The sequence below is a fragment of the Ixodes scapularis genome, unplaced genomic scaffold, assembly GCF_016920785.2.
Source record: "Ixodes scapularis isolate PalLabHiFi unplaced genomic scaffold, ASM1692078v2 PGA_scaffold4__175_contigs__length_147842914, whole genome shotgun sequence".
NCBI lineage: Eukaryota > Metazoa > Arthropoda > Arachnida > Ixodida > Ixodidae > Ixodes > Ixodes scapularis.
Window position 1 is genome coordinate 123,094,214 of NW_024609879.1, and position 22,616 is coordinate 123,116,829.

Sequence of the window (22,616 nt, forward strand, 5' to 3'; positions counted from 1 at the left end):
GCCTTAAGACCCAAGATTGCAAGCATGCCCGTAAATATAAATACCTACAAGTTATCGACACTACAAAAACCCTTTGTTCTAGTTCCCGTTTGTAACTCGTAGCCAACTTCAGCATGCTAATAGCAAGCTCAGCACTTGCAATGCCTATGTTTTCATCATCACCATTTACCTCGAGGCCCGTTCGGTCATTACGCGAGGGTCAATTTTAAATGAGTAGGTCAACACCGCATAGAACAATCGAAACCTCATACGCTAGCATTCCGACGTCACCACAGTGAGGCCAAGCACAGATACAAATCGGACACGAGAGCCGCGCCAGCGTTCGGTCGGGCATCGCGTCCAATCAAAGCGCCGAAGGACGTCCAGTCTCGGGGCCAAGCCAAGTTGGCGCCATCGTACCGTGATGACCTTAAGCGCAGCTACAGGCGGTGTCGAACAGGCTCCGGTTCGGACAGACGCAAAGCTGGCATGAGAGGCCGTGCCCACCTTGAGTAGGCGCTGATGTAGTATCCGCTTCTGCTGGGGCCTCCGCCGTAGGTCTTCCTTATCTCCTCGTAGGAGACCCTCGACACTTGGGCATCGTTGAAGCAGAACCACTGGTTCTCCGTGAAAGACCTGCGCCACGAAGCCGCCCCCGCCAGCCCGTCACTCCCGACCACCGAGCACTCAAAACAACCTTCGGAGACGACGGAGAGCGTTAGAATTCGTCTCGACAACGTTCGTGTGCCGCTCCGGTTAGTTGGTTCGGTTTTAGTACACGAGTTCTCAGACTGAGTTCCTAGGGAGCCGGGAGTTCTCCAGAGTTTCCTTGTCGGTTCCCCAAACTCACGAATTTCCTCAACCATCCCTGCTTATAAATGCGATGTTTTTCAAGTTTAAGCGCTATTTTAGCAGATCTGAACCGTTCATTGATGCACAACTATAGGCAAAAGGCTTAGTACGTGCTTTATTGTTTACAAGGGCCATAGAATTTCGCACTGCCTTACTGCATCAATGCCGAGATAGAAAAGTTTGAGAATTCCTCGGCTGGTTAATACTGTCGCCAACCAATTTTTCGGACTTTGCAGGGACCGAAAAAGCACCCAAATAAAAGAGCAGTCGGAAAAATTAGCAGATTATAAAACTTGCCTGTATTACACCTAAGCGGGCTGAAAAAAGCCGTGAATAGTGTCTCCACTTGCGTTTGGACACTTTCTTATAGCTTGAAAATCACTGCCTTCTGTTCTAGAGTTGTGATCGAGTACTTTCCGCGCTTCTTAGCAAATATTCGTGGCAACGAAAGAACAGATTGGGCCATGACGTCCAAGCCAGCGCAGTCCGAAAACACGATTCATCGAGACAAGATGAGAGGCGCAAGACCACGAACAAAGCAAACAAACAAAGCAAAATGGTAACAATGGCGATGATAATGACGTGCAGCTAGAGAGAAAAAAAGTCGTAGCATGCGCCATTAACAGTAGGACTTGGCCGCACTCAAGTGGCGCAGACAAACCAAGCCAATCCATGTGCAGCCAATACAGAATCTAAAATGGCGGCTTCACGGGGCTGTTTCCCGCCGATCGCTTGCGATGATCTTGTCCAAAAAACTGAACTTTTAGACTTCAAGCTGTCTGAAACATCGGTCATGAATGTGCACCCTTTGTGTTGGGTAGGCAGCAATTCCTCCGTTGGGCCCGAAATATAGAACAAGCTCGAACTATCGTCGTCCAAAAAATTAGTCGGCAACCGTACTGGACTTCGCTGGCGGTGTACCACGTCTCTGTTCACAAAGAAGACCGGTGAGTCCACTTGCTACGTGCGTAAGTAGGGGCAAATCGTCGTGGCTTTAGACTTTAAACGCAAAATTGCAAAGCCCTTCGTTGAAAGAGAATCGGGGGGGTAGGCGACTCACTTGACGTAGGCGTAGTAATGGCCGCCGTTGGCACTGCCGGAGTGCACCATGATGGAAAACAGCTCGTACACGTAGGGACCCTGCAAGGCAAGAGCGACGGTCGATAATGGCCCGCGACTGCCAGATACGGCGGCGTTACGGACAACCCAACTTTACCGGCATCTTTAAAAGGGGAGTCCCGCAATTGTTTTGTGGCAGCTTCACAATTTGCAAAAAGAAACCGATTAAAAAAAACACAATAGCTGTTTTGCAACAAGTTTCAGGCAAATTGATTTCACAGGTCAAATCTTATAAAATATTTTCGTCTAAAGGTTTATTAAATATGTCAGCAATACGCATCTTCCTATATTTTTCTCGCGCATCATTCTTTTTCGGCTTGCAAATGCTTTTCACAACGTCGTGAATGACCGTCTTTCATAAATGGTCCGCACATTTGATCTCGCTGATATGGCAAAATCTCCACTCTAGTGTAATGCAGTTCTGAAGTCACCTGACAAATGGCGCCATCCTCCGATCATAAGAAACCCTGACAGCTCGGTCCTAAGCAAACGCAAGTGTGTGAACGGGCCTTTAGGAATTTCCTGTCCCTACATGTAGCCTCGATGACTTCACAGTGTCACGTGACATGGTGACCTCAATCTAAATGCATAGCAGTACAGAGTTTCCGTGACTCTATGTGATACCACAACGTCAGACGACACCATGACACACGTAAAGAAACTAGACGCAACAATGTCACATGACAGAGTCACATTATGATGTCAGGCAGCACTATGATGTCACATGACACTGTTACACTCTTCGACACGTGACACTATGATGTCGCGTGTACGACGTCAAGAAATGTCGTGATTTCATGTGACACCGCGCCCCCTAGTGGCCACCTTCGTTTGCAAAAGGTGGCCGCCAAAGCATAAATGCTAAGAATTTAGAACACCTTCGAGAAATGTCCAAGAAACCGCCAATTATGTTTTCACCTCGCTCGCAGTCGCGCAAAACGACCAAAGCGAATCTGGCGCTTCTTGCGGCCGAAATTGGTGGCGCTTGCCTTCTCGATGGCCCGCCGGCAGTTGCGAGAGTTCGCCGCGGCAGTCTCCATGCCCCCCATGTCGATGCCCTCGTCGTCGCTGCCCGTGTCCTCGCACGGCCCGTTGGTCGTCCTCGCGCCGGCGGCTGCCGCCGAGTTGGCCGGCACCTCCTCGTCCAGCGCCGAGCCGCTGTCTGTCGTGTCCGTGTCGTCGCACACGTTTTCCGAGGTGCTGTCCAAGCGCACGAACTGGTTCAGGTCCAGGATCTCCGGGAAGGCGACCCTGGGCCGACATAGAAGAGGCGCAACGATCGAGCACAATTCTACGTCGCGCAGAGATGGCGCGTCAAACGTCGTGCGTTCGGAGCGGTGACAGCAGCGGTGACCGCTGGCTGGTGCTTACTACAGCAGTGTTGCAATGTTTGTTTCGGTTATGCGTGCCGGCAATGGTTGCTTTTTGTTGTCCCGTCTCTCAATGGCTCAATTAGTTGTCCCATATCTGAATATGTGCTCTCCTTTTCACCCTTTGAAATTCGTCATGCGCTTCAAAATTTGAAAACGGGTGTTTTTGCCGACGTAAGTTTACGTTTGACGACGTAAACTTGCCCACCGCGCAATTGGGAAAAAAGGAAGTCCTGTTTTTGTGCATGATGCACGGCGAATCATGCTTTGAATTTGCCCACCGCTGGTTCTCTGTAGATCGAATTAACCAATATTTTTCATTCCACGACTGAAATAATGAGTATATTTTCCATAGAAATGTATAGGCTTTCTGCAAGGACCTTTGAACAGGGTAAAATTAAGGGGGAAGGCTGGCATTGAGCCTAATCTTTATTTCTAGAGCTATATGTATGAAATATTCAGGGTACATTCATAGCACATATATAAGAGTAACTGCTACGTTTCATAAAGCTCTGCCCATGGGTTCTTAAAGGAGTCATGAAACAATTTTCCAACTTTTTCCTGTTTAGCTTTCCTCCTCAGCTCATAAATCGCGCATTCTACCAAACAGTTCAAGACGACGGAAAGGGGGGACTCCCCTCTTGCTCGGGCTCTCGTTTGTGTACCCGGACATAGCCATTGTCCCCTTAGAAGATTAGCCCGTCGCTCAACATTCAGACAAAAGTTGCTTTCCCCACTTCATTCACACCGAAGCTGACAGTGCTGTAGAAACTACGTGCTCGTTGGGCCAGCCACGCTTTTGCCACGTGATGACGCTCTCTCGCGCATATCTGGCGCAAAGAATGAGGTCAGGTGATGAAAGGGAGGCGGCTGACTGGACCGGCAAGTGCGTAGCTTCCACCACAATGTCAGCTTAGGGGTGAAGGGAATAAGTGAGGTCCGATGTTGTGTGACTTGGTTTGGACCCGGTGACGCGCTGCGGGGATCGCGGACGTATCACAGTGAAAAGGCAGAGAGCTTACGAAGAGAAGGAGGTACGAAATAGTCCGCTGTGTTTTCGAATTTTCGTACCGAAAGTCAAGCTTTTGACTTTCTTCCATTTCTTTTTTTTTCTTTTGGCCCACTGAACAATGTGCTATTAGTAAAATCCCAATCTAAATTGATTTATCCCAGCCCGAAATTCGTTTCATGGGCCCTTTAAATTATAGCCCCTTCCCCTGGCAAATAGCGAGAGCTCGCCGAGCGGATTCTCGTTCCCCTCGCGAGATGAGAGCAATCTCTCCATTTGCCGCTTGTAGATCTGGAGCCAGTGGGGCACTCGCCGAGCAGCTCCAACCGCTCCATGGAAAAGTGGCGGAGCGCGTCGAGCGGTCTGGAGTAGTTCTCCATGCAGCCTTTTTCGGAGGAGTACGATCTGTAGTCATCTCTCGCAACAATTCAGTTTCGTTATTGACATTTTCGCGGGGAGTGAAGGAGTTTCGCGGGTTTTTTGTTTCGATTGCTGGGTGGGCTCCCTTGCTGTGCTGGCTTTCGTTCCCCTCGGCGATGACATCGTTGCAGTTAATTTCAGGAGGTCTAATAAAATGCAGTGACGGCTACGGAGATATTAGCTTAGCTCCAGCTCGAGTGACGACGAGACAGCACGTTCTCAGCGAAGTGTTTGCTGAGTCGTTTGCCTGGCCAGCGAAGAGGCCCAAGATAACGCGTTACGTCGAAGGCGTTGTGCGCGCCTATTTGGATGAAGAGCTAGCTATGTCGTTTGTTTGTTTTGTGGTCTCTGTAATGTAATTGGAACAATTAGAAGACAACACGCCAAATACTCTGCAGATGGAAGTCGCCCTCAAAGATGACGACCGCTTTACGACATACGTGTTTGCATTAAAACCACTTGGTGGGCTAGTTAGGTAAACGTCACCGTCGTCCTTGCGCTATTTTTTAGTGATGCATACATGTTTGGTATTGCTTATTCGCATCCTACGGCTCGTGCAAGTACTTCTAGCTGTCTTCATCGGGCTTTTATAACTGTGAGGAAAAATAAATTGTCTTAAAGTCGGGGTCACCGTTAATCAAGTAGTAAACAATCAATTTTTTTGTCAAAGCATAAAGTTCCGATCAGAACTTGCTTTCAGCAAGATAGCAATGGGAGCCGCAACTGTTCAAAAGCTAGAGCAGACGCTCTAGAAGCGGTGGCGCTGGGAGCATTACGCTCAATTTGCTCCGCAGCGCGTGCCACTGGGATGGATCACGTGACCGATCGCTCACGGAGGCCGACCGCTCGACGACCGCTGGCGCGGAGTGCTCGGCATTTGCCAGGGGAAGGGGCTATTAGAGTTTTTCAGTATGATTCACTTGCTTCCTTTATCCCGAACCTCAAGAAATAGAAAAACATTTGGAATAAGAAATTTGTTATAAGCATTCCTGGATAGGCACCCCAGGGCATGACAGAGCCCTTTCAATTAATTTCCTTTCAAAAAAGTTTTTACGCTACATTGAATTTTACGTTGTTGGTCATATCCTGACTCATCAAATTTCATTTCAAAGTTGCACACACATTTCCAGCATTGAGACCGTTTTACGTGGTGCGATTCTGCTTGCGATTTTCGTTCTCGTGCGACGAAGAGCTTGTGAAGACAGTACGCATGCACAGAAGTCACCCTTCCATGGCTTTTATTCATTTGTTTTTCCTGGAGCGAGCAACGTTGCAACCGAAAATCATGAAAATCACACGCAGGATTGTGCCTCGTGAAGTGGCTTTACCTGCGGAATAGCTGGAAGTGTCCTTGCATAATCTTTTTTTTTGTTCCGCTGTTGTTTTTACTTATCGTTGACGGCCAATGGCATAGAAAGAAGCATCGCAACCTGAGCTAGCGACGTGGTAAGCATAGGTCGCAAATTCGCTAGGCTGCTTTTGATGGTCACCATGCGAAGAAGCTTGCATGGACCGTCTCTTAACTTGTTCCCCACATCTCGTGCAACCCCGGAACAAGCGGGCAACGTATGCAAAACTACCAAAAACAAAGGGCTGCAAACAATCAAAAAGATGGCGAAAAGCGAAGTGAAGTCGACAAAGCACAGGTACAAGCAGACGACGCGAGGCGGCGAGACTGGCGAGACGCATCCCGGCGGCGTGGTAGCCATAGCAATGGAAGGAGAACAAACGTCGCGACCAATCGTAGTCGTGCGCTTCCTTGTGTGGGCTCTCTGACCAAACACTGCTTCGCAATTGCGAGGCGGGAAAACGTTGATAACATCAGAACTATGTTGCGGATGCTATTTCTAAGGGCGGCAAAAAGAAGACAAAAGAACTCTGTTTCAAAACAAGACCGAGACGATGGCCGTCCTCTAAATTGAAAGCGAGTGGGAATCACTCGGTGCTTGGCTCGATTTTGAGTTTTTAGCACGATTTGGAAGCTGCTGGAACCTCGTAAATATATTTTAAACATATTTTTTCAGTGAATTAGGTGCTGATAATGACAAAGGAGGTAACTTCTGGAACATACAATCAAAAAAAGCGGTTTTCAAGAATTAACTTTTTCACAATTTTTTTTGCTTTCAATTGTCACGTCCCTCCCTCCTCTCTTCCTCCCTCCCTCTTTAATGCAAATCAAATCAATTTCACAAAACAAAAAAAAAAAAAAAAAGAAACAAAAAAAAAACTGCTTTATAAGCTGGAGGAGGCTTGAAAATATAATAGACTTCCCAAAAAATAAATGGTGCGACAAGAAAGAAAAAAGAAAAAGTTGTTTAATCATGCACTCACTCCACGATTGCACAACAACGGCCAAAAGCATTTATTCATTTATATTTCTTTTTTGCAGAGGTGCATTTTGAAAACTGTAAAACAAGTGGAAGGAGTGACACAGGGGTAGAATTTTGAACCCCCAACAAAAGAGGCAGTGGGTTTCTGTGCTTCTTCCTTTCATTTGTAAACTCCAGCAGGAGCAGCAAATGTGGAAATAGTTTGTCCATTTACGACACTTTCGAGGAAATGAGCGCCTGATGTGAACTTTATGCGATCTCCAGAAGAGTGGGCACTTGCAGAGGAAGGGATGAGTGTCGCTAGTACAGATCTTGTTAACAGAGATACCCCTCCATATCCCGTAACGTCCCGAGAGATAGCCCACCTAAAAGCGAGAGCAAATCGGGTAAAAATGAAGAGTAAGCTAACTTTCAATGTGTAATCAAAGAAAGAAAAATTCTATTTTTGAATTTTGTGATCTGCCAAGCTCGTTTTCACATCGAGGGCAATGGAGCATAGACCCTTCCCAGTCAGCAATGTTTGCTTATCTCCCGCCATAGGTAACCAACCCTCATTTTGGCCGAGGTCACCATTGAACAGGCCTTTACAGTTACTAAAAATAAACTATCTTTCGGTGTTCTTAAAAACAACAGGAAATCATGTCAAAATTAGGAGTGAGTTATCTTTCGCGGTAAGGTGAAAATATTTCCAGGCACAAACGGGGCAAATATGTGCATTTTGGTCTCGTTATTATGAACAGCTCACACGACGGACGATTTTAAAAGGAGAGTGGGGGAGGCTACGGTGGTGTCCAGATTAACTAGACGCGGCCACTTTCGAACTCACTTGTCGTTGAGCTTGATGCGGTGCATGGTGACGGGGTCAAAGTCGAAGCGCTTGAGCTGCAGGGTGAGCAGGTAGGGGAAGCGGACGAACTTGAGGCCCTTGTGGGCGTCGCACTTCTTGCCGCACTTGTCGCACGAGTACTGGTTCGACCCCTCTAGGGTCTCCGGGGTCACGAAAGCACGCAGGGCCTCCTCCACGCTGCCGTACGCCTGGCTCGACCCGAAGGGGCGCACCACCAGCGGGACGTCCAGGAAGGTGTCCTCCCGTGCGCTCTCCGAACCGCACTGCGGATGCGGGGAGACGGTGTGGGAGTGCTTGCACTCTGTCCAGTCCCTTTCGCACTTTAAACAACTTTACAGTTTGAAGAAACATTAAAAAAAAAAAAAAACAGTTTATAGATTGAACAGTTTTCCAGTTTAGACGGTTCCACTTTCAAGAGTTTTCTACCTAAAATTTTCCACTTCGGAAAGTTGCTAGTTTGGACAGTGTCCTGAGTTAGACAAGTTTAGAGAGTTTCTAGCTTCGGCAGTTTTCAAGCGATAGCATTAGGAAGCTTGTGTCGCAGAAATTGGTGGCGTGGCAGAAAATTTGTCGTCGTGGGTGGCGTGCCGCGAAAATCCCGCCCCATCACAGCCACATCACCTTGCGTAGGAATGTCAAACCCGCAAAGTTCATGTGGAACGTGGCATCGCGTGTGGAATGGAAGTGAATAAAAAAACATGACATGAAATGCGAATTAAAGGTCGCCGCATGTCTTAAATAATTTCACTCTATAAAGTCACTGATTTGCCTTAAAAGGCAACTCCGCTCAATTCCAGAGATTCTGGATAATCAGTGATTTCACATTAAAAAAAAATAAAAAACACTAGGTTATTTGCTTCGCAAAAAAAGTATATATATTGTTAAATCTTACTTTAAACACGAGCAGAAATCTAAACCGAAACTTTGGCTCTGTCTGGCAACATTGACCTCAGGCCACCAAGAACATGGCTATCACGTGGCACGAGATGTCACACGATCTTCTACGCAACGAAGGGCAGGATATAGGCTGGGGGTGTGCCAGGCGCAAGTGTCGTCTGCACTGCCCTCTTCATTACGTTTTGGTGTCAACGACGTTTGACGACGTCTGCACAACTGCGGCGTAAGTCTGCGTACGTAGTAGTTTCTACAGTCTGAACGAAATTCCGAGAGACAATAATCACAAACGATGAGACGACGACGACGACGACGGCAATTGTGGCACGGGAGATGGCGGTAATGGCGGGACAGCCGGACTGCTCCCAAGAAGTGTGCTGCACAGGCGCATCACGACAATCAAGTGAAAACCACTGAGTGCCGAGATTAAACGTTGCTGACGTCAGCTGTTACACTTGCCGGGAGAAGTAAAAACAAACAAAAAAGGGCAACGGTGATGACGTTTAGCTCAATGTTGGCTACGCACGTGCCGTACCCTTGACTGCGCTGTTGGCTGCGTCTCCATTTGCCCGTTAGAGTCAGCCGACTTCGGTAACTTGGCACTTTGCGAAGCTTGCCGGGCCATTTAAGAAAAATTAAGACAGAACTACGTCTTAATATTTCACGTGTGGTGTTCCTTGGTGACACTGAGGAGGACTACATTGTTTTTTTGTTGGTTTTTTTTAAACAAAGTTGAAGCGGAGTTGCCCTTTAAAGAAAAATGGGGAGAATTTTGGCCGGGATTCAAACCCACGTCCCTTAGTTTGTGAGCCAGACGCGCTATTGACAAGGCCACGCAAGGCACGCTTGCATGGCTTGGGAACGAGCGGGAGTCTATAGGCCTCGATATCGCGTTTTTGTTTTATTTCAAAGTTTTAAATTTTCCCAATTTAAAATTTTCCCGCTAAAAAAAACAAAAAAACTGGTTGAGAGTTTTTAGTTTGAACAAAGTCCCAGTTTTCAACAGTTTTCTCGCTGGAATTTTCCAATTTGGACAGTTTCTCGGGCTAGACAAGTTGGGACAGTTTCTAGTTGGGGCAATTTTCATGTTTGGACAGTTTCCCGGGTTAGACAAATTAGAACAGTTTCTAGCGTAGGCAGTTTTCAAGCTTGGACAGTTTCTTAGATTCAACAGCTCCACTTTCAAAAGCTTTTTTTTTTTTTTTTTTTAATTCGGACAGTTTAAAATGTTTTCAGTATAGTTTTCCAGTTTGAAAAAAAGAAAAAAAAAATCCAGTTTGCACAGTTTTTTAGTTTAGAAAGTTCCACTTTTAACGGTTCTATTATTGGAATTTTAGACTTTGGACAGTTTCTCAGGTTAGACAAGTTAGGACAGTTTCCTGGGTGAGACAAGTTAGTAGGGTCTCTAGTTTGGTCAGTTATTGGGTTAGACAAGTTGAAAGAGTTTCTAGCTTGTGCACTTTCTGCTGGGCAGTTTTCTAGTTCAGTCAGCATTTTAGTCCAGACAGTCCCCCCAGGATTCCCCCCCACTGGGCGACCCACCTCCAAGCACTGGACGTAGTCCTTCAGTTTGCCCTCGTAAAGCTGGCAGATGAGGTTGGCCTGGTTCGTCTTCTTGAACTTGTGTTCCAGGGCGTCAAACATGACCCGGCACAACTCCTGCACGTCATGCTGCTGCCATGCTGCGCAACAACGCAGACAAAGGCAAGTTACCTACACTGCTAGCAGGCAGCATTGCAATAGGCGTGACGAAGCAAAAAGACCAATAAAAGGGACCGTGTTTCCGCGGTGCTTTGCTCCAGACTACGTCAAGATACGTCACTTGTATTGTACAAAGGCTACGTTCCTACGTGTAAGACAACCCCAAGACTGCAGGTAACCTTACCTGCAGTCTCGGGGTTGTGTCACATCTAATCTTCACCAGCTTGTTTGTGCCTCAACCTTCCGCCGTATTCTGCTGATTAAGTTGGGGAGAACCTTGTTGAAGGTGTGGATTTGTGCTCGTCGAAGGTTTAGGCACCGGGGAGCGGGCTGATACCAGGTATGCAACGAGTTCGAAGAGACGGGCTATGCTTATGCAGTTCTTTTCGCTCCAATAAAATGTCCACACATTTTCGTTCAGCAAAGGTTGTCGTAATCGTCGCATTTCCACTTCTGTAGAGCAATCTCCTTTTTGACCCGCTCCTTCCCCTTGCGAGGCTCGAAACGTGACCCACACATATGTGCAATGAGGGGAACAGCACATACAGTAGTCTCGCGATAATTGAAACTCTGATATTTCATACTTCTGGTTAATTCAAACAAATTTCAAAATGTTGGTTGTCCCGCCATGTTTTTTAATGTATTCATAGGCATTTAATTCGAACGGTGTTTTCATGCAATTCATACTTTCCGTTCTGGCAGACATACTGAGTGCGCTTCTTTCCGAGCACCGGTGCAATGCAGAGAAGTCAGCGGAGCTTGCTTCTGCAGGTGTTTCTTCTCTGCGGTGCTCGGTAAAAAGCAAACTTAACGGGGCTCAAGCAGGGCACACACGAGCTTGAGGATGGGCACTAAGCGGAAATTGCCACAACAACTTGCGCGGAAGCTGTGACGTGGCACCAGGGTCCACGTCACGGCGTCCTCGTCACATGTTGCGAAAACTGCCGCGCGGTGCCCGTTTTCATCTCTCATGTCTCAGAGTCGACAATAAACTTTTTGGCCTTATGAAAAAACTTAATTTTGTTTTGAGTTGTCAAGTGCTGTCTGAACAGTTCACAACAACTTTTTTGGAAGATAAATAAACTTGTCTTGCGTATTGCAAATGTTTCGTGTGTGGCATACCTGCTTATCGCTACTGCCTAAGTAGAGGAAACAAAATATCTGCTTTGCATGTGCAGCCATTCATATGGCAAATCATTAATTTATCTTGCATCATATTTACACAGATTTCTGATAATTCAGTCTCTCCCTTGGCAGTGGTCAAGTGTTAATCTCAAGACCTTGGGGTCCTCGGTTAAATTTTTTTGGGGGACATTTGGAATTTCCTTTCTTCTCAATTTATCCGCCCGTCACTCTCCCGTACGTGTGCGCGCATTTCACATTGCACATCTGAATTTTTCTGGGAGAGGGGGGTAGAGGCCGTCTGAGGAAATGTTATCGCATTTAAGAAGTCCGGCACCTTGCACTGTGTCGCTGAAAAAGTTAACCGGAGGTGTACAGTCAAACCCGACAAGATTGAACACGGGTATGTCGAATTGTATCCATAATAACCTTGAGACAAAGGAAAAATAAAAAAACGGACAGTACAACGAAGTCTTTATAGAGACTTCGCTGTACTGCCCGTTTTTTTATTTTTCCTTCGTCTCAGGGTTATTATGGATACCATTTACCAGCTCGCCTGTGTTTTTTACCTTTCTTCACTAAGTATGTCGAATTGTTGCCTATGTCGAACCTTCATCGAATTTTGATAAAGATTTTAAGCATTTGAAACTTTTTATATCGAATGTGATTGGGCTCATAATGGACGTATCAAACTTTCTCACACCGGTTCGTGCGTGCTCCAAAGGCATGCAACAGGCTTGCCCGCAATGCATCGGCGCATGACGGTGGTGCGGCGGGCGCTTGCAACTCCAAAACGCTCGACCAGCGGCACATGCGCGCGTGCCGTTGGATCTGGAAGCGGTGTGCGGGACGCTGCGGTGTCGCCAATCCACATGCCCGCGCCACCTGTTGCCCGCACTTGTCGATTTCGTCACTTTGTTGTGTTCGTGTTGTTTCGCTATGGTGCCTTAGTTTCGCTTGTCTCTACCCCGTCGCGATCGCTGCCGGCACGAAGAAACGAATGTCGGTGACGACGACGTTCGTTTTCTCACACCGTCAAGCCTCTTTAGGAGCGGACTGTTGCAAGCAGCGAACCAAGTCAACACCACCTAGACAGAAGGCCTCCGCATGGTTTCTCTTCCTCTATGAAACGTCATCACAGTCGGATCGTGCTCGGTCGGCTATTGGACCCGAGCCCGACCTTTGACGCGCTGATTGGCCACGAGCCGCAGCCGAACACTGACACAGCACTCGTGCCCAATCTCTCGCCTCGATCGATCTGACTATGATGACGCGTGTGGAGGCCTTCTGTCTAGGTAGTGTTGACCAAGTCCCACAGACGCTGAGGACTCTGTATCACTTCCGAGCTGGAGCGAAGCCGTCGCTGCACCGTGGCCCTGCTACGCCGCTACTGCGGTGCCATCGAGGGCGGCGGATTTGTGCTTGTCAACCGTCTAGATGCCGTGGAGCGGGCCAACGCCAGGTATGTAACGAGTTCAAAGAAACAAGCTAAAGTTACAAAGTTTATTTATTTATTTATTTTTTTTTTCTCGCTTTAATGAATGACCATTTTTTCAAGAAAGTGTTCCAATCAGTTGTGAAGTGCACGCTGGCAAAAGCTTAGAGGTGGCTCGAGACCGCGTCGGCTGCATTGGCCTTACGCGAGTTTTTTTTGCTTCGTTTTGTATATTGCATTTTTGCTACGTTGAACTATTTTACGATTTCTGCGCCTTTCCGTATAAGCGGGCTTGACTGGTTGTAACAAAATCTCCCAGGCACGTACGATTCTAACGTCCACAGCACCACACGACTGTAGTAATCATGGTACAGTGTTGGTTAGCTTCGGCTCACCTTCACTGCTGTCCCATCCAAAACTTGTTGTGAGGTCGGTTGTTCCAATGGCTGGCCTCGAGGAAGTCTGCCGATGCAAAAAAAGAAATGAAAAAAAAAATGAAAGATGTTTACAAATCTCCGCAATGCGAAATTAGAGCGCAGCTCTTGAGGAGGAGAAGGGGAGGGTACAGAGGGGAGGCTATGTGACTGGGATGCCTGGTACCCGGGGCCCAAGGCCTCCAGCCCCCCAGTTGTTACGAAAATATTTTGAGGACATCTAAGCACTTCTTATGAGTTGTGAATGCGAAAGCATGAATGCTGTTCTTCCGCCTCCTCAGTTCGTCTGCGGTGTTCTGGCGTGGACGGCCACGTTTCACTGCTGCTGAGGTTGTGGCCGCCGACGATATAGATGCCTCTGGCACCACCATGCTCCTTGGCGCCAAAGCAGAAGCAGACGCAGCCCCAGCCCCCCACTCCCACCCCCCTGCAACACCTGATACGAGAGCGGCGGCTGAGCGCGCACTCTCATGAAGCGGCCACCAATGGCCATTTTACTCAGCCAATCGGAAAATGGGCATTTCTTCTGCGGTTACAGATGCCGCTGGCTCCGCTCCATGAATTAATTAATGCTTTCACAATAAAAAAAAAAAAAAAAAAAAAAAAAAAGAAAAGAAAGAACACAAGTGACGAACGCGGGATGTCGAGACACTGCTGTCTAACATATACTCTCACACAATCGAGGCAAGTTAGCCACCTCGAGCGCACTTTTCACCGAGCACCAGTGCACTGCGGGGAAGCAAAGACCAGAGAGCATGTGAGCTCCGGGGGTATTGCTTCCCCACAGTGTACGGATGTCCAAGAGAAGCGCACTCAACGGGGCTTAGCCGTCGCTATTATACTTGGAAAAGTATGATTCTCACCAAAACCCTTCGATGCACAAAGAAACTGAGAGACGGGGGAACACGAGAGCGTGCGCAGACGTCAGAACGCCGAGATACTATTTAAGATGGCAACGGATCATTCGAACAAGACTAAGGCTTGATTTTGTCGAAACAGCTCTGCTCTTATGTATGCACTTTTTGAAATGCCACACCCCTCAAGTAATTCTTTCTTCCTTAAAGGCGTTAGGACGCACCACAAATGAAATGTCAGATAACTCTATCACTTGGAACCAATGTATGTTCCTATATTTTTGCTTAATTGGTTCTGAAAATGGCGCAATAGTTACATGGATGAATAGATTTATGCGCGGGACCCTCCCGTCCACTTTATTCGGGAAGGCCACCATGTTTGTTGGGTTGGTGATGTCCTTCACCCGACACGCAGCGTCCCCTTGCACGCACTCGCAGACTTCGCTCTCTCGGCGTTTCGCGATTCGACTCTCGTTTTCCTTCAGTGTTTCAAGCATGCGGTTTTGTGACGACGACGTCTACAGCCTCGCTCGCTTTGTGCGATTCTTTGGCACTGATGGCAGCAGTGATGGGAGTGAATCCCATCAAGAGATGTAGGAAGCTGGTCACTTTGACCTTGACCTGAGCCACTGGCGATAGGCCCTGGCATCAACGAGATCATCACGGACGAACTCGTCGTTGCCTACGGGGCGAAAGGTCAGAGGGGAAAGGGGCGAAAGCAGCGTTGGAGTAGCAGAGTAGAGCGAGAGTATGTGATCGTACCGTGGCGAGTTCGGGCGAGCATGGGGGCGAATGGGGGTGCCCGGGCGAGCATGGGGGCGTTCGACTAAATATCATGATCACGTGGTTCATGGACACCATGATACGATGACCTTGAGCAGTGATGCCTCGTTGCCAGACGAAAAGGATCAACATTCGTAACTTCATTGTTGCAATTACTAGAGTTCCGAAAGTCGTGAAATTCAGTGTATATACCGAGTGACCTATAATCTACCTGTATCTAATAATCTATCTGTTTAATTTTCATGTCCCACGTTTCATGTCGTTGCAAGGCCCCCTAAAGGGGCCTTGCAAGGACTTTTTGCTGTTTTTTTTTAATTTGCGTCGAACCTGAGCACACTGAACATAGTAACTTAATGTAACTTTTCTTTTCTCGAAATCTGCTTTATTTTAAAAGTTATACACAGGCTAAAATTATGAGAAAAAAAAAAAAAAAGCAAAAATAACCTCCTTCATGATGTCTCATGTCCTCTGTTTTCCTTTACCGTGCCAATGGACCACGGTGACTGAGGAATGTGGCGAGGGAGGGGAAGACGAGGAAAGGAGGTGAGGCCGAGGAGAGAAAGCTGTCTGGGAACGGGGCCGCTCTCTCTCCTCGGCTGACCAGAACCAACAACGTAACGATTTCGTCACATGCCACGCGCGTTCGACACCACGAGGTGCCCCCGTAGGAGGAGAAGGTTTCCGCATTATCCGGTTAAAATATGACACACTGATATTTAGTTACTCTCTCCCTGCCCGCTGGGTTGCGCGAACCTTGGAAACTGCAAGAAAGGTAGACGCTTAAATAGGATTGCAGGGCCCCTTTAACAACATTTGTTCGAGGTCAAAGAGGAATTTACGTTGTCACCTTACCTGCAAAAGAAGAAACAATTTCTGTAGCTGGAAGGGGATGCTCTTGGCTGCGTCCTGCTCAGAACCGTCAAATTCCCACCTCGAGTTGGGAAGAGAACGAAGAAAAAAACACGATGAACTATATAGGTCAATGGGTAGTAAAGATACACACAATAACTGAGACACAGTATACCAACGAGCTAAGCAAACAGAACAAAAGCATTGCAGTGCAAGACGGCAAAACAAAGGCAGAGTAGAATGAACTGTACAGACCATTAGCTAGGTACACTGATTAAGCACAATAACTGACACCAGTCAGCTAGATGTTAAGGCCAGAGCATTACAGCATAGGTGAGATGGATTTATTCAAGTAGGCATTGTTCCAGACATCTACAAGGCCCTAAACCTAAAAAGTTATTGTCAAATTTGAAGTCCTACATCCCCAGTTCCAGTCCACTAAGATCACCCTTTTATTGCATTGTTTAAAAAAAACTTCCTTTTAACCAAAATAAAAAAAAAAAAAAAAATTTTTTTTTGCTGGACGCCTTTTTAATTTTTTACTTGACACTTCCGGCTTAACTTGGTCTGCTTTAAGTCCAGAATCAAAACATGTAAAACGTCCCAAGATCAAGCTTAAAATCAAGCTCACAAAATGAAGAAAAAAAAAGAAAAAAAAGGGACCCGGGAAAAGGGCAATTTACCAGTCTGGCATACCGGGCCAGCACTCACCTGTACAGAGCATTCCTAAACTCCGGTGTCATATAGAGTGTCTGCAGGAGGCTGTTCAGGTAGCAGGTCATCGCCTGGTTCACTAAGCCAACATACCCTAGAGGAAACAAAGAAACAATAGACGCTCACAAGTTGAGAATGGCAGGGGAATGGGGGGGGACCTTAGCTATCCTGCCTCCAGCACAAGCTTTTTAGCATTGATAATGCTTTGGCAGCTTGCACATCTCGAGCACGCGGGTACGGCCAAAATGCAAAAGCATACAAGGTGCGTGACAGTGGTTGATGGGGGGCGTCTTTCACGCCCTACTCTTCTCATTGTCGGTGACTCCGTTCGTTCACGACCAAAAAATGGGCCACAACAACATCTTCAACTTTTGCTGTATTTTCTTTGTCAGGTTTCTCAGACTACAACTGCTTTCTGTGCAAAAGTTCTCAACGGTACCAAAACGTTTGTGGGCCCACAAAGAGTTTTGTAACAATTTGTGTTTTTTTTTCTCTCTCTATGTCTCTCATTTGTTGGGTATAGGGAGGTCGCAGCGAGTATCAGGAGATTGGCAAGGGACAACCATCCCTTACTTCTCTCCCTATGCTCACTGCAACCTCAAGTAAAAGGCAAGCCTCGTGTCTGGCTGATGTGCTGCACAAGATTAGGTGGTCAGAGGAAAATAATGGCACTCTTTGGGTTCGAAGTGCTCTTTGGGTTTGAAACTAACAAAACCCTGATCTTAAATGCGCGTACATACTCGTACAACTAGCAAAATGAATAGTTTCAGAGTGCAAGCAGTTAACGATTTTTTCTTTACCCTCTATTTTACCTATTCTGGAACCAAAGACAATCGTCACTTGCCCGCTCCCTACTTTCTGAGTCCAAGTACCGCAAAATACCGAGCATGCGCCCATGTAAGAGTAAGCGCCCATCCCCTACTCTTGAGAAACTTAAAAAAACCATCAAAGAACATAGCAAGTGCTCACTCCCCTATTTTAAGAAAGTTCAAAAACATGTGAAAAACACATCAAGAGCGCAGTCGCCATGGGCAGCCATTGCCTCCACGACCGGCAAACAGCACAGGCCTAGTACCAATCGCACTGCTAAAGCAGCTTCAGTGACACCAACTAAAAAGTGCGTAATCGGTCACTTTTTAAAAATTTTTGTAATGCGTTCACTCGTATAATGGACGCACTCTATACAACATAATCGTCGGTATTGATTTTCTCTTCTCCCACGCATTCGTCAAGTAAATTAAGCCACCGAGCAGGCAGGCCAAGCCAAGCCAAGCATGGCAGAACATGCGCTCGAGTTATGAGTGCAGATGGGGAGTTGTGGAAGCGATCGACAGGGTAACCGCACGACGTGCACGACCAACAAAGTTTGGGTTGACAAATCGCCCAGCCCTTGGACTCACATATTTCGTCCGTCGGATATACAATCAAATCTCGTTAATCCAAACTCTCCTAATTCAAACTTGCAGATAACTCAAACTAACATACAGGTCCCATCGGGGAGGAAACTCCGGGTAATTCAAACTATCCTTTATTCAAACAAATTTTCAGTAACCTTCGTGTTTGAATTAACTAGATTCGACTGTGCTAATGTAAATGAACGTGCCGTGGCCTGTGGGCCCTTTCGGACGCTGAACGCGGACGCATCTCTAGTCCCCAGGTCGCGTTCGCGTCAGTTTTTGTGCCGAGTGCCACAGATGGGAAAACTGTGTTGAGCCTTGTAAAGTGCGTTTTCGTGTGTGTTATCATTAGAACGCTTTTCAAGAAAACCCAGCGGTGTCTGTCAGTTTGTCAGCGCTGGGGAGAGGGTGATGGGTGCAATGCTCCGATTGGTACCACTTCACTTTTCTGTTTTGGACTTCTTTTCTGCTTCCTCTATTTCTTTGGCAAAAAAGATGATGAAACCTCAGTTTTCACACTTTGGTGTGCTCGGCTACCTCTGCAGACGTCGATGGCTTTTCCGAGCTCAACCGTCTGCTCCCCCTGCATTTTCATTTTTGGACGTAACATGCGCTCATCTCCCACCGATTTCCTATGATTATCTCCTAATTTCGAGTGGGTGCTTGCTCGGTAGCTTTAAGGTACCCGACACTACTTGCATTTCCCTCCATTTTCCCTACTTTGAAACCAGAGGCCATTGCCACTTGCCTGTTTCCCTAGTTTGAGTGAAACCACCTGATAATCTTTGCATTTCTCTTTATGTGTCCTATTCTAGAACCACAAAACAATTGTCACTAGCCTGTTTCCCCAGTTTCTGAGTGGAAGTACCTGACAACTTTTGCTTTTCCCTCAATGTCCCTATCTAGAAACCAGAGAAAATTGGCCCTTGACTGTATCCCTCGTTTCCGAGTTGTGTAATTGACAATAATTTTCCTTTCTGTCTATCTTACCCGTTTTGAGGCAAGAGACAATTGACACTTGCCTGTTTCCCTAGTTTTGCTTTTCTCTCCATTTTTCCTACTCTGGAACCAGACAATGTCGCTTGTCCGTTTTCCTAGCTTTCTGAGTGCAAGTACCCGACAGTATTGGCTTTTCCCCTCCATCCTCCCTATGTTGGAATCAGAAACAATTGCCACTTGCCTGTTTCCCTAGTTTCCGAGTGGAAGTACTTGGTGGTTTCCCCGGAGTTCCGGGCTCCGTGGGCCCATTCCGCCGTCGCCGTTGATGGGCTCATTTCTTCCAGCTCCGGTCCCTAAAAAAAAGTCATAAACCGGCATGAAGCATGGAAAAATGTCTGCATGTTCGTGGACAGAATGTCTCACAACCTGCGAGACATACACTATGCCCAAAACCCAGAAAGGTAAAAAAAGCTGTCTCCTATGATGAGAAATCAGAATTTTACACTTTTTTTGCTCTGGCAGTATGGGTTATGTATGCCTGGACACATGTACCTGACACTGGAAGAATTAAGATGGTGTTACCACCATTGGCTCCAAAGAGTTTTGTTGTGTGTCTAAACAAATGATCAGCCGGATCCAATAACATTAGCCTTGCTGTTAATACCTTAGCTGCCAGATATTTTATGCAAAAAAGCTTAAAAATTCTGGAGTTCTTAAAGAGACAATGCAACGATTTTAAAGTTGAAAGAATTTGCAGTTTGTATTTTTTTTTATGTTGTTCATCTAGGCAGAAGTGACAAAAAAAATGTGTCACCTTTCGTTGAAGAGTGATATTCCGCTGCGTAATCGCAAAGGGAAAAACTAATCATTTGCTGATCTGGAGCCGCGTGTGGTGGGTACAGAAACTGCATTGACGCATCTCTGGGGAACACGCATAAGTCAATAAAACCTGTCCCCAACTGCTGCTACACTCGCTGTCAGCCCCCTGACAAACTGTCTTTTGTGTCGATCGCTCGCCACAACCTTCGACGATGCTAATCCTTGGAAAGATGACAATCGGGGAGGAAGCGGCTGGGGGTAGACGACGCGAGAGTTGAACGGCACTTTGACCTTCGATTTGTTTCCTTTCTTAATATAAAAGCTAGCACGTGCAAGAGTACTATAGGGTTTTCTGTTTTTCATTCTATGGGTGAAACAGATTAATATCCACACTTAACTGGCCTAAGTGTGAAAAGTGCTGCATCACCCCTTTAAGCCCGATTGTTTCAAGCTATTCTTTTTTTATCATATTAAGTACTAGCGACCCAGTTTAAATTTTTTAATGGTCCTGCAGTATGAGCAACTTAATTTGCCTAAATACCTGTTAATTCCTATGTACATATAAAATGTTAGAATCCCTTATAAAAAAAACAATTAAAAACTTCAATTTTAAGATACAGGCCAGTCTGACAACCCATGATTTGTTCATAATTTAAGAGACTTCCACAGCATCGGTTGCACTTTTATCACTGGAGCCTTTGGTCGAGTCGAGGTCATCTCCGCTCTCATTCGACAGAAGCCATTCATTGCCACTCTATGTTCAGAATCAAGCGGAGAAATGGCGGATTCCTTATTTGCCTCAAAAGTGGCTGAGCAAACAGTTCCAATTTGTTCAGCCTCCTTGTGGCTGATTGTAGGGAGGAGGCCATTCCTGAAACACAGCGTTGCTTCCCAACTATTAAAGTTTGCGCTACATCTGGTGGACTGATACAGAAACGAGCTATAATGTCCCGGAGTATGCTGAAAGGGTGCTGATGATAGCTAAAAAAAAAATTCTTTCTATCTTTTTTCTTTTTATAAATTTCAGTTTAATAATGGGTGGGCGTGGCCCATGCACGCAACCGTGTGGCACTTCCAAAGCTGCAGCCAAATTTCAGCAACTGTAACAGCAGCCGAGGTACATTTTTGGATGTATTTTTATGTAGTTTGTTACAGTTACTCCTCGAAATTATGTAAACAGATGCACAGATCCACACTGATTTAGACTGGAAATCAGTGCTGTGCCAATATTGAAATTATGAAATATTTTTAAAGGTAACTTGGTTACTTTTCGTGAGTAACCCTAAAGCCGTGGTCGCTTGGCCGACACGTCAAAACAAAAGGCCATCGGCACACACTGTCCGAGGCGCGCATCTTCCCTGCATGACGGTCCTGTCACATTAGTCGTGCAAAAGTCGTCTGCAGGCATGTTCAAAGCACACATTTGTACGAGGCAAACATGCTTTGAACATTCCCGAGGCTTGTCCCCAGATCATTCTGTCATCATGTCCGCAGCAAACACCGTGTCTTTTGCATGATGTTTGCGCAGCGTGGCTGCGGCTGTAACCAGACGGTTATGTCGAAAAATAACTGCATTCGAAACTTAATCACAGTTCTGCTAACGAGTAACTCTAACTGAATCACTTTCTGAGGGTAACTCTAGCTTCTCTCGTTTATAGATGCGCTTCGATTTCTCAGTGCTGGGCAGTGGAGCCCCCCCCTTACCATCAGCTTCTTGGGTGGTTCTCTGTTGCGATCGTAGATGACTAGCATGTTGCGACTGACTCCGTCCACACAGAAGCCCAGTTCCTCGATCGTCTGATCCTCGCACACGTGGATGGCGACCTGGAATAAGAGGCAGTGTTGGAACCGATCAAACTGATCTTCGATTGGTTTCATTCGGCTGGTCTGCATTCCTGGATAAGAAAGAAAGTGCCGTATTCTCCAGACCAATAAAACGCGACCGTTTGAGGAACATAGTTCTAGGGGAACATCATATTGGCGTGGTTCCGAGCACATATTATTAGATTTGGGCATGTGCCCCCCCCCTTTCATTTTTCAGGTATGTCGACTAAGCAAACGACTGCTGAAATTATGCCGACGTGCCAGACATAAAGTAACACGTTGTCACAGTACCTAATGCCGAAGATCTAAAAGAGCATCAAAATAAGCTAACATAAACGGCTTAGATAGACAATAGACGTTAATAGACCAACACAAAACGCCGCGTCTAAAGGTACGTCGGACGTGTGCGGCATAAAACTCAATGTACAGGTTTTTTTATGGTTATTTCTTAAGCGTGACAGATTTGTTTTTGAAAAAAAAAAGAAAAAGCTGTGAAAGCTACACTTAAGTGGTTTGTGCAGGTGAGTTATACGGCAAGAAGTACATAGTACAAGGGCTAATCGTAACAATTAGTCGGCTAAGTAAAACTTGTTAATCTTTCAATTTGTGAAAATAGACATATGGTTCCAATTAAAAACTTGCTGAGAAACATCAAAAACTACTACATCAGTCATTTTCAGAGACTTTGAGTATGTGAGAAGTGCGCTAAAGTCGGCACTCGTGCAGCAGGAGAGCAAGGCTACCATGCAAAAACATGCCCATGCCATTCATGTTTTAGTTTTTTTTTTTATCGTAGCCTCAGCCTTGTACCTACTGTAAGAGTGGTAAGTTTAGTTCACCACTACGCTTCTGACGTACTCAAAGTATTTCTAAAAATTACTGATTTAGTGGTTTTCGATGACGCTCAGCAAGTTTCTAATTGGAA

General features: G+C 46.3%; 1 protein-coding gene across 1 annotated transcript in view; it reads right to left on the reverse strand.

Moving 5' to 3' along the window:
- LOC115309616 (ubiquitin carboxyl-terminal hydrolase 47) overlaps positions 1-22,616 on the reverse strand; it is a 78,164-nt gene that overhangs the window by 43,428 nt on the left and 12,120 nt on the right. Inside the window, exons 4-13 of the mRNA XM_029967884.4 lie at positions 21,572-21,691; positions 19,290-19,401; positions 16,710-16,806; positions 16,002-16,080; positions 13,474-13,540; positions 10,363-10,502; positions 7,906-8,189; positions 2,940-3,201; positions 1,892-1,971; positions 487-615 (exon numbers count right to left, since the gene is read on the reverse strand). Coding sequence (XP_029823744.2) covers positions 487-615; positions 1,892-1,971; positions 2,940-3,201; positions 7,906-8,189; positions 10,363-10,502; positions 13,474-13,540; positions 16,002-16,080; positions 16,710-16,806; positions 19,290-19,401; positions 21,572-21,691 — 1,370 coding nt within the window. The remainder of the gene's footprint in view (positions 1-486; positions 616-1,891; positions 1,972-2,939; positions 3,202-7,905; positions 8,190-10,362; positions 10,503-13,473; positions 13,541-16,001; positions 16,081-16,709; positions 16,807-19,289; positions 19,402-21,571; positions 21,692-22,616) is intronic.